The sequence below is a fragment of the Mixophyes fleayi genome, chromosome 2 (genome assembly GCF_038048845.1).
Source record: "Mixophyes fleayi isolate aMixFle1 chromosome 2, aMixFle1.hap1, whole genome shotgun sequence".
Taxonomy (NCBI): domain Eukaryota; kingdom Metazoa; phylum Chordata; class Amphibia; order Anura; family Limnodynastidae; genus Mixophyes; species Mixophyes fleayi.
The window spans coordinates 149,624,204-149,637,806 of NC_134403.1; the positions used below are offsets into that span (position 1 = coordinate 149,624,204).

A 13,603-nucleotide genomic window follows, 5' to 3' on the forward strand; every position below is an offset into this window, starting at 1 on the left:
TCAAGGCAAGCCATTTCAGTGGGTGAGTGGAGCTTTCAAACCTTCTGTAGCCAATCATTTTGTATTTTGGCAATTACATATAAGTATAGGACTCATTGTCAAATGGATATGTGGTTGATCTAAGCAATGACAGCTATGGATGTCTATTTTATTGTGATCGATATATCTTGTGATGTGTAGAATAATTACATATGATTTGATCTAAGTTAGTGATATTTAATAAAAATGTCAAATAATTGTGATCTTATTCGTTCCTCTACACGAGTCTTTCCTTATTGGTACTATTTTAAATAATTATTATTGGATCATTTGTGTTTTTTCCATTGTATGATAATATTAGATTTTATAATTTTAGATTAATCGTAACCCACATAACCTTATCTCTAATAACTTTAATTTTATTATTTTTGTTATATCTGTCACTTGCGAACAAAATTCTTACTTTATATTTCATTTTTTAAATCATAGTTTTCGTTGGAACTAAGTCACAGATAACATTAAATAATACAAATAATTTGTATAACTATCTCAGAATTTATATTAGTTCCATTATTTTATGCTTAGAATTTTTTTTATATTTTATCTTGTCTTATATCTGTGACTTTCTTTTTCATTGTGTTATGTTCTAGATCATACAGGAACAAGGCATGTAGATCGAAATCATGGCCATATTCGTTTTTCCACTCTTAAGGCAATTGTACATTTGTAAGTCATTGTGTTTTTCTTCAAAACCATCACATGTTTATTATGTTCTTTATAAAATAATCTTTGTAAGAATATCCAATATCCTTCTGGTATTTTTTAATATTTTGTTTTATGCCTTATGTCTGTGACTTTCTTTTTTATGAACAAAGCGCGTGGATCAAAATCATGAACACATTGCCTTTTTCTCTTTCAAGGCAAGTGGAGAATTAATCATTGTATTTCTCTTCAAAGCTGTCACATATTCATTTTAATCTTTATTATCTCTGTAAGAATATCTAGTATTTTTCTAATGTTTTCTAATGAGAGTAGGAAAAATGAATGTCTAAAAAAAATATGATAATATCTTTATTGTTGGTAATACTTTCAGTATTTCTAGTGATTCCTTCCAGGGGATATATTTAGATTTGAAATGGCTGAAATAGCATGGAAATTACTTAATAGGCTCTGAAAAAATATACCCCCAGGAATCATATCAAAGTTTATATCAAAACGGGTTATTTTTTATTCTGAAACTAAAATTCCTCCATATCCAAAATGTGCAGTATTATTGTATCAAGGTTTAAATAATATCTTCTCTACTTGTCCCTACTAAAAAAGGTAAACGAAAAATATAAACTTCAAAACCATCAGAACTGTTATCTAGAATATTTGTCTTGACTTTATCACCCGATAACATGTCCTTAATGTAGTTGGGACACACTATATTTAGTTCAGAACTTAAGACTGAAAATTGAGACTGAAGGTAATAATATTGTGTTATTGATTAGGAATCAAAGTAATTTTCCTAATGTTTGGTCAATATCAGAAAAAAATAAACGTGATGAGGAGATCAGGAGAGGACCTTATACATAATTATCTCTATAATACATTAAAATTTGTAACTAAAATATTATCACTTTTTTAGTGTGTTACTTATCAGGGAAAACATTACACAGATCTCTTCAGCTTAAAAAATATTTCCTGCACTTTTCAGCCACCTAAATTCAGCTGCCTAATGTAACTCCTTTCATCTCCCTGGCCAGAATGGACTAAAGAATTAAAATAAGTAAAATTTCTGCTTTGCTTGATATTTATCAGATTATTTTCAATGCCTTATGTTTTTTACTCTTCAATCCTACATGGCAGCCATAATTTTGGGTAGCCTTCCTTTCTCCTTTAGGTAGACACGGGTTAGAAAACACACCACAGATGGTATATTAAGTAGCTCATTCTCTTCCACTATTTCTTTTTCTATCTCTAAAATTGGTAGGGCAGGTAGTGGTGGTTGTTTTGTTAGTGTAGGGGCAGGCCTGGTCAACCTGTGGCTCTCCAGATGTTGTGAATCTACAAGTTCCAGCATACATTGCCAGGTGTATTCTACCTATCTGCTGGCAAAGGGACTTGTAGATTTCGAACACCTGGAGAGCTACAGGTTGGCCAGGCCTGGTGTAGGGGCAGGGCCTGATTAAGGGTTTAGACCACCCTAAGCGAATATACTCATAGCGCCCCTCACCTTCTACACCAGGCTATTACGCAGTAGGTAAAAACAAGGTCTTCCTTAATTTAAAATCCAGCTTCCACAATGTTACTATGTTTTCAAAATTCAGCTCCACTTGGCTTTTTAAAAGAGTTGCAGCAATCTTTGTCACTCATTTTGTTTTCATTAAATTCAGGACCTATAGCAGAATGGAGGCATGAACGAGCGCTACTGAAGGTGAAGATATTAAGGGGGCTGTCAATTTTGCACCTCCAAAGCTATGGCTGCCATGGAATCTTTCGTGGAAAATGAATTATCCGTAAGTATTACCCGCTGTTTTAATGCTGTTTTTTCAAAGAAACAGTGTGTTTTGTGACTCAACCCAAGAAAATAGGCTGTCTAGGTGCAAGATTTTATAATTTTCATTTTCTATAATGTAGAGCCTATTTAGTAATTTCCATGCTATTTCAGCCATTTCAAATCTAATACAGTTTTGACTCCTTTCTTATTAGGACAGTACAAAATGCCAAAGACCAAGATACAAGTGTTTGAATTTGCACAAAGTCCACATGGGCCTGGGCATAGGGCAGCGGTTTAGATGGGTAATAGTTGGTCTACTTTGTACATTGATATTTATATATATCTTTTTTAGACATGGTTTATATTAATACATTCATCCTCCCTTCGTGCACTGCCTGCATTTAAATTACTATACACCCCCTTTCCACCAATGAGAAGGAAGGGTGTGTATCATTCTGATATGCTGCAGACGCTCAGTGAGGAGATGAAAGCATTGAGAGACTATCATATCTGCTGTGAGTTTGTGTTAACTCTTGCAGAGAATATCTATATTATCTTCATTGTCAGCAGTAACAACTTGTTGAAAAGTGACAACTACAGTATATTAAAGTCATTTTTCCTATTGCAATAATTCTGACAATAGTTATACCGAACTGAAAGAAAGATAAATTTTGTCGCACAGATTGGGGAATAACCCTCTATTTCCTTATATCTAAAATAGTTATCTAACATAGGGTGCTAACGATAACTTGGGTTCAATATAATTCAAAAGAAAAGGACTAGAAGTTATTTCAACGGTGCACTTGTTGAAATAACTTCTAGTCCTTTTCTTTTGAATTATAATAGTTATACCGAGCAAAAAATGCCACGACCCGCCGCCTGTATAATGTAATATAACGGTTAGGTTTAGGGTTAAGATTAGGGGTTCCAAATAAGACAGGTGGTGGGTCCAGCCATTGCCGCCTTAAAACCGTCAATATCATTTTAAGTGATAAGAATCCCACTGGCAGCGTTTTGAGAGTCGCAATTTATATCAGACGTGTATCAGGCGTGTTGGACATGGTGTCTGTCTGTTTCATGGTAAGTCTGTATTTCCTCCATGTCGCCCTTATAGTAGTCAGCATTTTTAGGTCGTGATAACTATTGCCAGAATTATTGCAATCAGGAAAAAATGTACCCTGCCCTAATAAACTATATATCGAAATATTAAAAAAAAGCTGCATTACAAGAAGGCATCTAATGAGACCCTGTATGCATTTTCTAGGGACATAAATTGTACAACTAAATTATATTTAATATTAAACAACATCTTAAAATACTATTTATAGTTTGCCCAGTTAGGCGTTCGTAAACCACAGTTTGTTGTCTAGGGAAATGAAATAATGTGAGAAAGGAAATGCATAATATCAGCAGCCGATATATCAAGATGAACTTCAGCAGTTCAAGTTTAAAGAAAGCTTATAATAGCAATATAATTCAAACAAATGTTACAAACATTTATCACAATGTAAAGCAGAGTGCAATTTCCCTTATGTCCCAATCAATGCAAATGTTCTCATAGCACATGGTGACATAGTGGCAACTTTTACAGACACAGAAAATAAATTGTGTAATTTATTATCTATTCATGAAATTATACATAGTAACACAGACAGCCTAAAAGCTGAATGTTATTTTATTACGTACCCACTTATAAGTATACATTCGCATTGTCAACCTAACAATACTGTCGACCATGTGAATTGTTGACCTAACAATACTGTGAATATCATTATAGTCAGCTTTTCAACCCTATCTACATTATGGTGTTGACCATATAAATTTCGCTCGTGTAACTGTCGTACATATATATTACACCCAGCATTTGAAAATGGTTTGTACAGCTCATGGGACCATGAAACAAACTACTTACACCATACCGCCCAACATTTATTAGGGACTTCTAAGGTATTAAACAATGTCCATGTTCACAGAAAATCAATTCATAGTTTTTATTTGCATTGTTTTTCATGGCACATCTTTAGAATGGCTTGAACATATGCAGTTTAGATAAAGTACTGGCTAGCACTGTTGTAAGAAATGTGATAGATATCATTGCTGCATGCCACACTAATTTTCATTTGATAAATTGTGGGGAGGGGCAGGGGCGACCGCAGGGGGGGTTTCTGGGTTTCCAGAAACCCCTCCTCTCCGCTAACGAAGTGTCCCACATAGCGGCACTGTACTATATAGCACCCACTGCGCTGTCAAAGAAGCGTCCGCGGCAGTCCTGTATTGTATACAGCACCGCCGCGGATGCTTCTTTGACAGTGCCGTGGCTGCTGTACAATAACAGTGCTGCCGAAACTGAGCTGCGGCGCATGAGCATGCGCCGCAGCTCTCTCGCATATTTTTTTTTTATTTTTTTTTTGGGTGGTGGGAAACCCCTAAAAATCCTGCATGCGCCCCTTGGGGGGGGGAAGGGTACCCCCGATGTACAAGTAGTTGTATATACTGCACAGAAGTGAATAATCTGCTTTAATAGGCTAAGAACAAGAAACTTTTACCATTTATAACTTGACCAGAGAATAATCTTTCTTATTTCCAGATTTCCTGTGTTTGTTTATGAAAATAATCGCTATAATCAGGAAAACCACAAGGGCAGGAACTGCTGCAATGTACCAGGCAAAAGAGGAGGCTGTAGAAATGTAGAAAATAACAAATATGCTTACTAATATGTGCAGCAACATAAATTAAACAACAATGTACAGTGACAGGCCAAATAAAGAGTGACTAAAATAGAGTTTAAGTAAAATATAGGGGCATATTCCATTGTGGGCTAAAATGCCAAGAATCTTGCGGCGCGCGCACTATTACCGTCATTACGGTAATAGAGCGTAATAACGGTAATAGTTTTAATGCCGCGGGGATTCAATACAATTGAATATGCCCCCATAGAATCTAATTAATAATAAGTATATTTTGTATGTCATAAGAACAAAGTTTAGCATTGCAGCTGTTCCTGAAACGCATCTCCCATGAAGCTCAATAATTGGCTTTCCCTACCAATGCATTGTTGGTGGTAAAACATGGCAAAATGCAAACCATTGCTTAAAGATCAGGGGCTCACAAATTTCCCTGCAGGCTAAAATACATTTTCATATTCACCAAACTTAAGAATTCTGAAACGTCGTCTTCTGATTTTATGTGCGAATGGCTTGCATTTTGCAATGTTTTGCCCACCACTATCAATTTAAAATGTTCTAAGGATTAAAAACAATAATTAAACTAAATGTGTATGCATTGTACCCATTCCTCTTCATATAAAAATAGCATATACATTTTGTAAGTCACAGTATTTATATTACCTGCTGGCTTTATCTGTGTTGGCAGAACTTGTTGACCGTAGTCATTTTTGGCTACACACGTAAAATCAGTGCTAAAATCTTCTTCTTTAATCCTTTCAAAAATCAGTGGTACTTCAAAGTAATGACCATCAGTCTCCGTGGTTGTTCTGATTAAAAAAATAAGATTTTATTTTTTTATAACATTTATGTGCATGAAACAAATAGTCTTGGTTACATTTTAAGGAATTATTATTCTTTGTGTCTTCTTCAGTGTATATGTGGCCACAGTTGCTCATTACCAATCTTGGCATCTTCTATCTTACTATAACCTGGGTGCAATTCTTGATTGTTCTTCCCTTATACCAACTTTTGTTTGTTTCTGACCCTATTTGTTTGTTGTCTGTCATCAATGTTTGCCTTAAATCTAACAAGCAAACAACTTCTTCAGGATTGTGATTTGGAACTTAGAAGGTCAAAATCAGTTGGGTAGCTAACACTATATTGTGATGATAAACATTGTGTCTCAGCCCCTTGTGGACTCCTGCATTCTGGCTTTTGTTGCCATGTCCTTCCTTACTGCTATAGCTAACAAGCACTTCTCCTTACTATTTCTATTTGGTCTGTATTCTGTCTTCAAGACTGTTAACCATGCCATAACTTTACCATCTCTCAAGTTTTGTGTTCTGCATAATAAAGAACTCAAATTGTTTTGCTCTAACTTTTTATTTGGTGGATAAAGTCACCTTTCCTGGCAGCCACAGTCTAGTATTGGGATATCCAGTCCCTAAAAGCTAGCTTCAGTATTGTGCGAGCCAAGGATGAAATGATGCCAAAATGAAACGGATGCCCAATAATAATTAAATATCATCACCAAACATGTTATAAATGTGATTGGAAAATAAGTGCTATAAGCCTGTATGTGCGGTCACGTTCCGGTTCTGGGGGGAATGATCCTCCGGTACCATGTGGCCAGCTTTACAGACACATAAAAGGAATAATATTATCCTGTTCTAATGAAAGTAGTAGCAGTGGGAGACTACCACTTTTGTACTGAGTGGTATCCTAATGAAGGCAATGTTGGTCATTTGAGCCACCCAAGTGGTGGAGTAGCGTAGTGTCTATAAGTAGTTCAATAAGCCCTAGGATTCACATGCAGAGATTGTATCCTTCAGTTTGGCAGGACTCTGAAATAGAGGCTCCTCTCAAAACTAGATCTTTGTGTCATTTGCTTTGACAGGAACCCAGACACTTCTATTCATCACTTTCACAAATTCACTGGTATGTTTAGGGTGCTGCATGAGCTTGGCATTCATCCAAGTAAAAGAAACATTAATGTCCAATGGATGTTAATAAAGTTATTAAAAGGAAGAAGCAGAACCACTTATAACCACTAGATTGTAATTCAGATCCGTACAATACAAAACAACTTACTGTAGACCAGCGGTTCCCAAAGTGTGCACAAGGGTGCCGCCGAGGCCAGGAAATAAAAAAAAAAAATACTTAATCCGGCGGCGCCGGGACCCAGCATCCTCCTCCCTCCTCGCTGAATGTGGAGCATGACATCATCACGCTCGACATATTCAGTGAGAAGCGACAGGACACAGGTGGATGCTGGGTCCTGGGCGCCGCCAGATTGGTAATAAAAGATAGAAGACAGAAAGCCAAGTATGGTAAGTAAAGAAAGGGGAGGGGAAATGGTGATCGGAAACAGCAACGGAGGAGCAAAAGGATAAAGAGGGGCAGGCAGTGTGTGGATGGAGGGGGGCAAAACAGTGTGTGGATAAAGGAGGGCACAGTGTGATCGTGAATGGCCACAGTGTGATGATTTTTGTACATGTTTTTTGTTTATTGTGTTTGATCTTATTCATCTTAATATTAGCTGTAAATTATTCTTTGACAGAAATATAATTGAAAAAAATATATAAAAATATTCTTTTGCCTTGGATTTATGTGTTATTTTTGCAAACAGCTTACTAAGTATTTCTGTCCTGACCTAAATACTTATTACGTTATTTTGACCCAACTACTTATAAAACAGGACAATTATTTTGGAGGGGTGCCTTGAAAAAGTTATGGAGACTCTAAGGGTGCCACGAACAGAAAAAGTTTGAGAACCACTGCTGTAGACTATTCTGGGGCAGGAACCATTTATTTAATATCTATGGGAAAATTTTATTATATTTACAAATATAAAATATAACATGGCATTTCACATAAAAAGTGGGATACTGCCCAAGAAAATCCTGTGTCTTAGGACAAGCACAGAAAAGTTTGGCTATGATTTTTGTCAATAATTTAAGGGCCCTCAAACATTAAGGTTTCCAGTGCTTGAAAGAAAAATCTTTACATTATATTTATGAAAGTAACTCTTACCATACAACCTTTTTGACTAGCTGCCTTATAAAATTGTGTGGTAAACTATTCTGGCCTTTCATTTATTCAGTACGTAGATTGGCAAAAAAAAATGGCATGCGGATGAAAGTTAGAGTAAGTATTTGGATATTTCTGAATACTGTTGGCAAACATTACAGCAGCGCTGAATATCAACTTCATACCAAAAACACAGCTGTTTTAGGTTCTACAAAACTACCATCTCTGTTCAGCTGTGGGACCCACGGAGCACAACTATCATTGCTGTTTCAACATCTGTTCAGCTGCCCACAGAGCTCAATTGTGATTGTTGTTGCCATCTCTGTTTGGCTGCTGGACCCTCTGCACCCAACTGTCATCATCCTGGATCTCGTCATTTCAGAGCTGCAGAAAATGCCTACTCCATTAACCCCAGCCAGGGGGCGGTAAAGTATCTTTCACCTCTTCCATTGCTCTGTACAATTTGGATCAATTGTTCCTTTCGACTCTCTCATTACCTACCCTAGCTAATACACATTCATTCACATCTCTCCATCATGCACCTACTCAATTTACACTCTTTCACCGTCACCACACTTCTCTCCAAACTTCTTTGCTTTCTCCATCATCCTATATCTCCCTCCCCTGCTATTACTTCCCCATCACTACTTCCCTCCTCGCTAGTCTGTACACATGAACTGTTTTGTCTCCTGCACCCACCACACTCACCAACCCACAAAAAGAGCAATAAACCTCACACTCACAAATCCTCCTCGCATTTCCTCTTTCTCACCCTCTGCTTCTCATAACTGCTGGCATTTTCTCATCTAATCCTGTGACCTGCACAATCACTATCTGCTCACACTCCTCGTACCACCCCAGATCTTTCCATCCACCCCGTGCTTGCAATCCTGCAAACCTTATCCAAATATCTTCATTACTCTCTCTTCTCCAGTGCACTATGGAATGCCAGATCTGTTTAGAACAAACTTGCATCCATTCATGATCTATTTCTAAATCCTTCAAATTCCTTGCCATTAATGAAACTTAACTTACCGTTCGTACAGTTTCCCAATTCCTTGACAACTTTGCAGCCTGGCTCACTTAATTCCTATCCTTTGAACTACCTACTCTCATACTAGGTGATTTCAACATTTCCATTGATAATCCCACTGTCTCTTTTGCCACTAAATGTCTTTCACTAACTTCCTCCTTTGATCTCTCCCAGTGAGCTTCATCTTCCACCTATTGTGATGGACACTCTCTTGACCTTGTCTTCTCCCATTACTGTTCCATCTCTAGTTTCTCCAACTTAGTCTTCCCACTCTCTGACCACAACCTCCTTTCCTTCAGCCTCACCTTACATCATGCCCTTCCACCTGCACCCAAATCAACACGTGCACAACGACACCTAAGTACTGTTAAACCAGTCCACTTCTTATTTTCACTAAAACAACTATTCTCTCCTAAGACAGCATTGTCCTGCCCTAATCAGGCTGCCTCTTCCTACAACAAAAACATTCACTTCAGCCCTAGACAGCGCAGCTCCTGCTACCCCATAAAATCTCTGATGATTCAAACAACAACCATGGCACACCAAACAGACCTGCCAACTGCAAAAGTGCTTCTGCACTATAGAGTGCCACTGTAGGAAATCTCGTTCATAATCTGTTTTGCTCCACTATAAATCCATCCTTTCTAGAGATGCTCAGGCTCGGTTCCCCGAGAACCGAACACACTCGAAATTAGCAGATCCGAGTACCAACCCGACGTGCCCTCGTAATTGAAAACGAGGGAAAATGTCATTGTTACATCGTCGGATCTCGCGAGTTTTGGATTCTATAAGTACCGCCCTCTACGGTGATCCAGCGCCATTTCACAGAGGGACACAGAATGGGTAGCACGTTTCTTGGCAGTCTCTAGGGCAGTTGGGCAGCGTCATAGCTAGAAAAGAAAGAGGAAGGGTAGCAGTGTTCTTCAAAGTCCCCAGTGACATTCAGGAGAGCTCCATTACCAGTTGTCATTGCTAAAATAGAAATAATAGGGCTTGCAGTCTTGGTCTAAATCTGCAGTCACATTGTACGGTGTTATATAGCTCACACACCAACAGGACAGCTCCATTTCTAATTGTCATTGCTGAAATAGAAATAATAGGGTTGGCAGTCTTCTTCAAAATCTGCAGTTACATTGTACTGTGCTATAGCTCACCCAGAGATAGGAGAGGAGGCAGAGTTTAGTGCTGAAACAGAAATTCAAATACTAGGGCTGGCAGTGTTATTACAAGTCTCCAGTAGCTCATACAGAAACAGGAGGGGTGGCAGTGTCCTTGTCACTCTCCAGTCTTCAGTCACATTGTTCTTGTTACTCTCCAGTCTCATTCATGATGATACTAATCCCTCTACCTCATGTGCTAAAGCCTATGTTCAAGTGCATAGTGGTTTTAAGTCAGGGAAACAAAAATGTACATAAAAAGCTTGTACCTTTTTAAAGAAACAAAACACCTCTCTAATAAAGGTGAAAGTTTACTGTAGAAATTGCCAACATGCCATTCTACCCAAAATATTTCCGAGCATACCAGCATCAGCTAGCTCCCGTCTCTCAGCTAGATCTCAGCACCTGTCATCATATTCAACCTCATCAGTGTGTACATCATCCATAAACAATACTAATTCACCCCCACTGGAATCCACCAGTACAGAAGTCTGTGTACTTTGATGTAATTGCCTTCCTCATGGAATTTGTAGTTTATTTTACGGAAGAGCTAACACGATTTTTGGGCAATTCTTTTAGACCAGACCAAATGTCAAAATGTTGTGCAGACTCATCTGCATCACCACTGGGTGTCTTGGGAAAGCTAAGTGTTTTCCTAACAGGAATTTACAGAGAAACTGAAGGAGACGTCATTGTCTCATGTACCACTTGAACGGTCAGTTTGCTGACCAGGAGCTCATTGCATCTCTTGAGATCTGGGTCAGTTGGAAAGAAAGAGAAGACATAGCTCTTAAACCTAGGATCAAGCATAGTTGCCAAAACGTATTGATCCGGTTTTAAGATGTTGATAACTCTAGGATCCTGGCGAAGCGAATAAAGTACTTAACCTACAAGTCCAACATAATTAGCGGAATTGCTTTGTTTCATTTCTTCCTTCAATTTCTCTTGCTGCTTTTCAAAAAGTCTAATTAGGGGAATCACTTGACTCAAGTTAACAGTGTTTGCACTCTCTTCACAGGTGACTACTTCGAGTGGTTTCAGCACCTTGCACAACACGGAAATAATTCTCCACTGTGCTGGACTAAAGTACATTCCCCCTAAATTATATTCTTCTTGCAGCTGCTGCATTCTCCTACATGATGTTGCAAAATCCCGAAAATGACCCTAAATATTTCGGGACACAGACAGCATCTCCTGCATGTCATTGTCAATATTTAAAAAGTTCTGTACCACCAAGTTGATTGTGTAAGCAAAACAGGGAATGTGATGGAATTCCCCCTGCTGTAATGCTCTAACAATATAGGTGGCGTTATCAGAAATCACATATCCTCAGGAGAGTCCAAGCAGGATAAGCCATGTTGCAATGATATCCCTTAGTTTTTCAAAAAGGTTGTCAGCGGTATTACCTCTGACCTGCGCCTTGTCTCCTCTCTGATAGCCACCTCTCACTCCCACCTTCAAGACTTCTCCCGTGCTGCTCCCCACTTATGGACGTCCTACCATGCTCAATCAGACTTTTTCCCAGCCTTCAAATCTTTAGATGATCTTTGAAAACCCATCTCTTTTTTAGAGGTGACCTTATCCTCGATAACACTATTCACACTAATGCACCCTCACAGCTATCCCAATCTCCACTCTGAGCCACACTCGCTCCTCGTATCAGCTGTGCCCTCTTCCCTTTAGAATGTAAGCTCTGTAATGAGCAGGGTCCTCCATACCCTTTGTTTTCATGTCTCCATTCATTTTGTCTGCCTTGTCTGTTCTTGTTTTATGTATGTCCTTGTCTTCCCTACTGTACGGCGCACTGTGGTGCCTTACAAATCTACAATAATAATAATAATAATATGCCTCTTAGTGAAGCAGATGTACACAGAGTAGCCTGCCTCAGAAAAATGTGATGTTCTTGGGTACATGCTGCTGCTGCCCCTGCTGGTGAAGGCGAATCACCAACCCAGTGGGCTGTCACAATCATATAATCTTTAGTTTGCCCAGTTCCGCTTGTCCACATATCTGTGGTTAAGTGTACAGTGGGTAGAATGGCATTTTGTAGCACAATAATTACATTTTTACGAACCTTCTGGTAGAGATGAGGAATAGCTTTTCTAGTAAAATGGTTTCGTGATTGAATTTGGTAACGGGGACAGAAGTAACTGTCTAAAACAGTGGATTCCAAACTTTCTCAGTTCGAGGTACCCTTAGGGTCTCCATAATTTTTTCAAGGCTCCCCTAAGCCACAATAATTACTAAGTAGTCCCCCGCCTTTCTTACCACCAGCCCTGTCCGTGGCACCCCTGTGAGATCGCTGAGGCACCCCAGGGAGCCACGGCACACAGTTTGGGAACCACTGGTCTAAAACCAGCTGCATTAATAGTGGATATTGGACACAGAGCTAATACTAGCATAGTCGTCGGGGCGTCTGTAATCCTCTTTGCGACTGGGTTACAGCTTTCATAATTGCTTCCTCTTGCAAAGGATTGTTTAACAGTCAATGGTTGTAAACTACTAGTAGTCTTCTTCTTGGTCTGCTTCTGGGTTGAAGATCCACTCCCAGCAGCAGGAGCAGCAGCAGTGGGCTTTGAAGGGGGTATTACCCCCTTCACAGCACCGATGACTGTGTCGCGGTTATCAGTGACGTCATCAGCTGTCGCCGGCTTCTTCAGGGATTGCCATGACTTCCAGTCAGTTTACACAGAAGCCGCCCTGCACGCTGGTCGGGGAAGGAGCCCTTCGGTCTCTCCACGTCGGGGTAAATTGTGTCGGGGTAGTCAGCATCGATATGCTAACTACCACCGAAAAAATAGGGATTTTAGAAAAAAAATAGGGATTCAAAACCAAAAACAAAACACGCAAGGGCGGTTTTGCCAAAACCAAAACATGAAGTTATTTCAGATCCAAAGCCAAAACCAAAACCAGGACACGGGGGTCAGTGAACATCTCTAATCATTTCATCTTATAGAACCGTTCTTTCAACTGCCAAACATTCTATAAATCTCTATCATTCACCCAGTCTTCTAACCCACATTGCCTCTTTGCCACCTTTAACTCACTTCTCTGCCCACTTGCATCTCTGTGATGAAATGAGTTTGACATCACCTTAACTAGTCTGTCCTTTGTTTCTCACAAAATGTGACGAACATGTGCTTTTTACAGCCCTGTTAATGTTCCCAAGCAAATGCAGTGTCCAATTACATGTGGATAAATGGACAGTGTAGCTATGCCTATATAGAATACTTTTTCATTCTATTTTACCCATTGT

The 13,603-nt window shown here is 39.0% G+C and overlaps 1 protein-coding gene across 2 annotated transcripts in view; it reads right to left on the reverse strand.

Moving 5' to 3' along the window:
* Positions 1 to 13,603, reverse strand: part of LOC142141590 (interleukin-1 receptor type 2-like) — a 33,973-nt gene that overhangs the window by 2,588 nt on the left and 17,782 nt on the right. The window contains exons 8-9 of one of the 2 annotated variants that reach the window (XM_075200214.1): positions 5,809 to 5,954; positions 5,008 to 5,138 (exon numbers count right to left, since the gene is read on the reverse strand). In XM_075200214.1, coding sequence (XP_075056315.1) covers positions 5,011 to 5,138; positions 5,809 to 5,954 — 274 coding nt within the window. In that variant the 3' untranslated portion in view covers positions 5,008 to 5,010. The remainder of the gene's footprint in view (positions 1 to 5,007; positions 5,139 to 5,808; positions 5,955 to 13,603) is intronic. The other variant, XM_075200215.1, reaches the window with a different exon arrangement.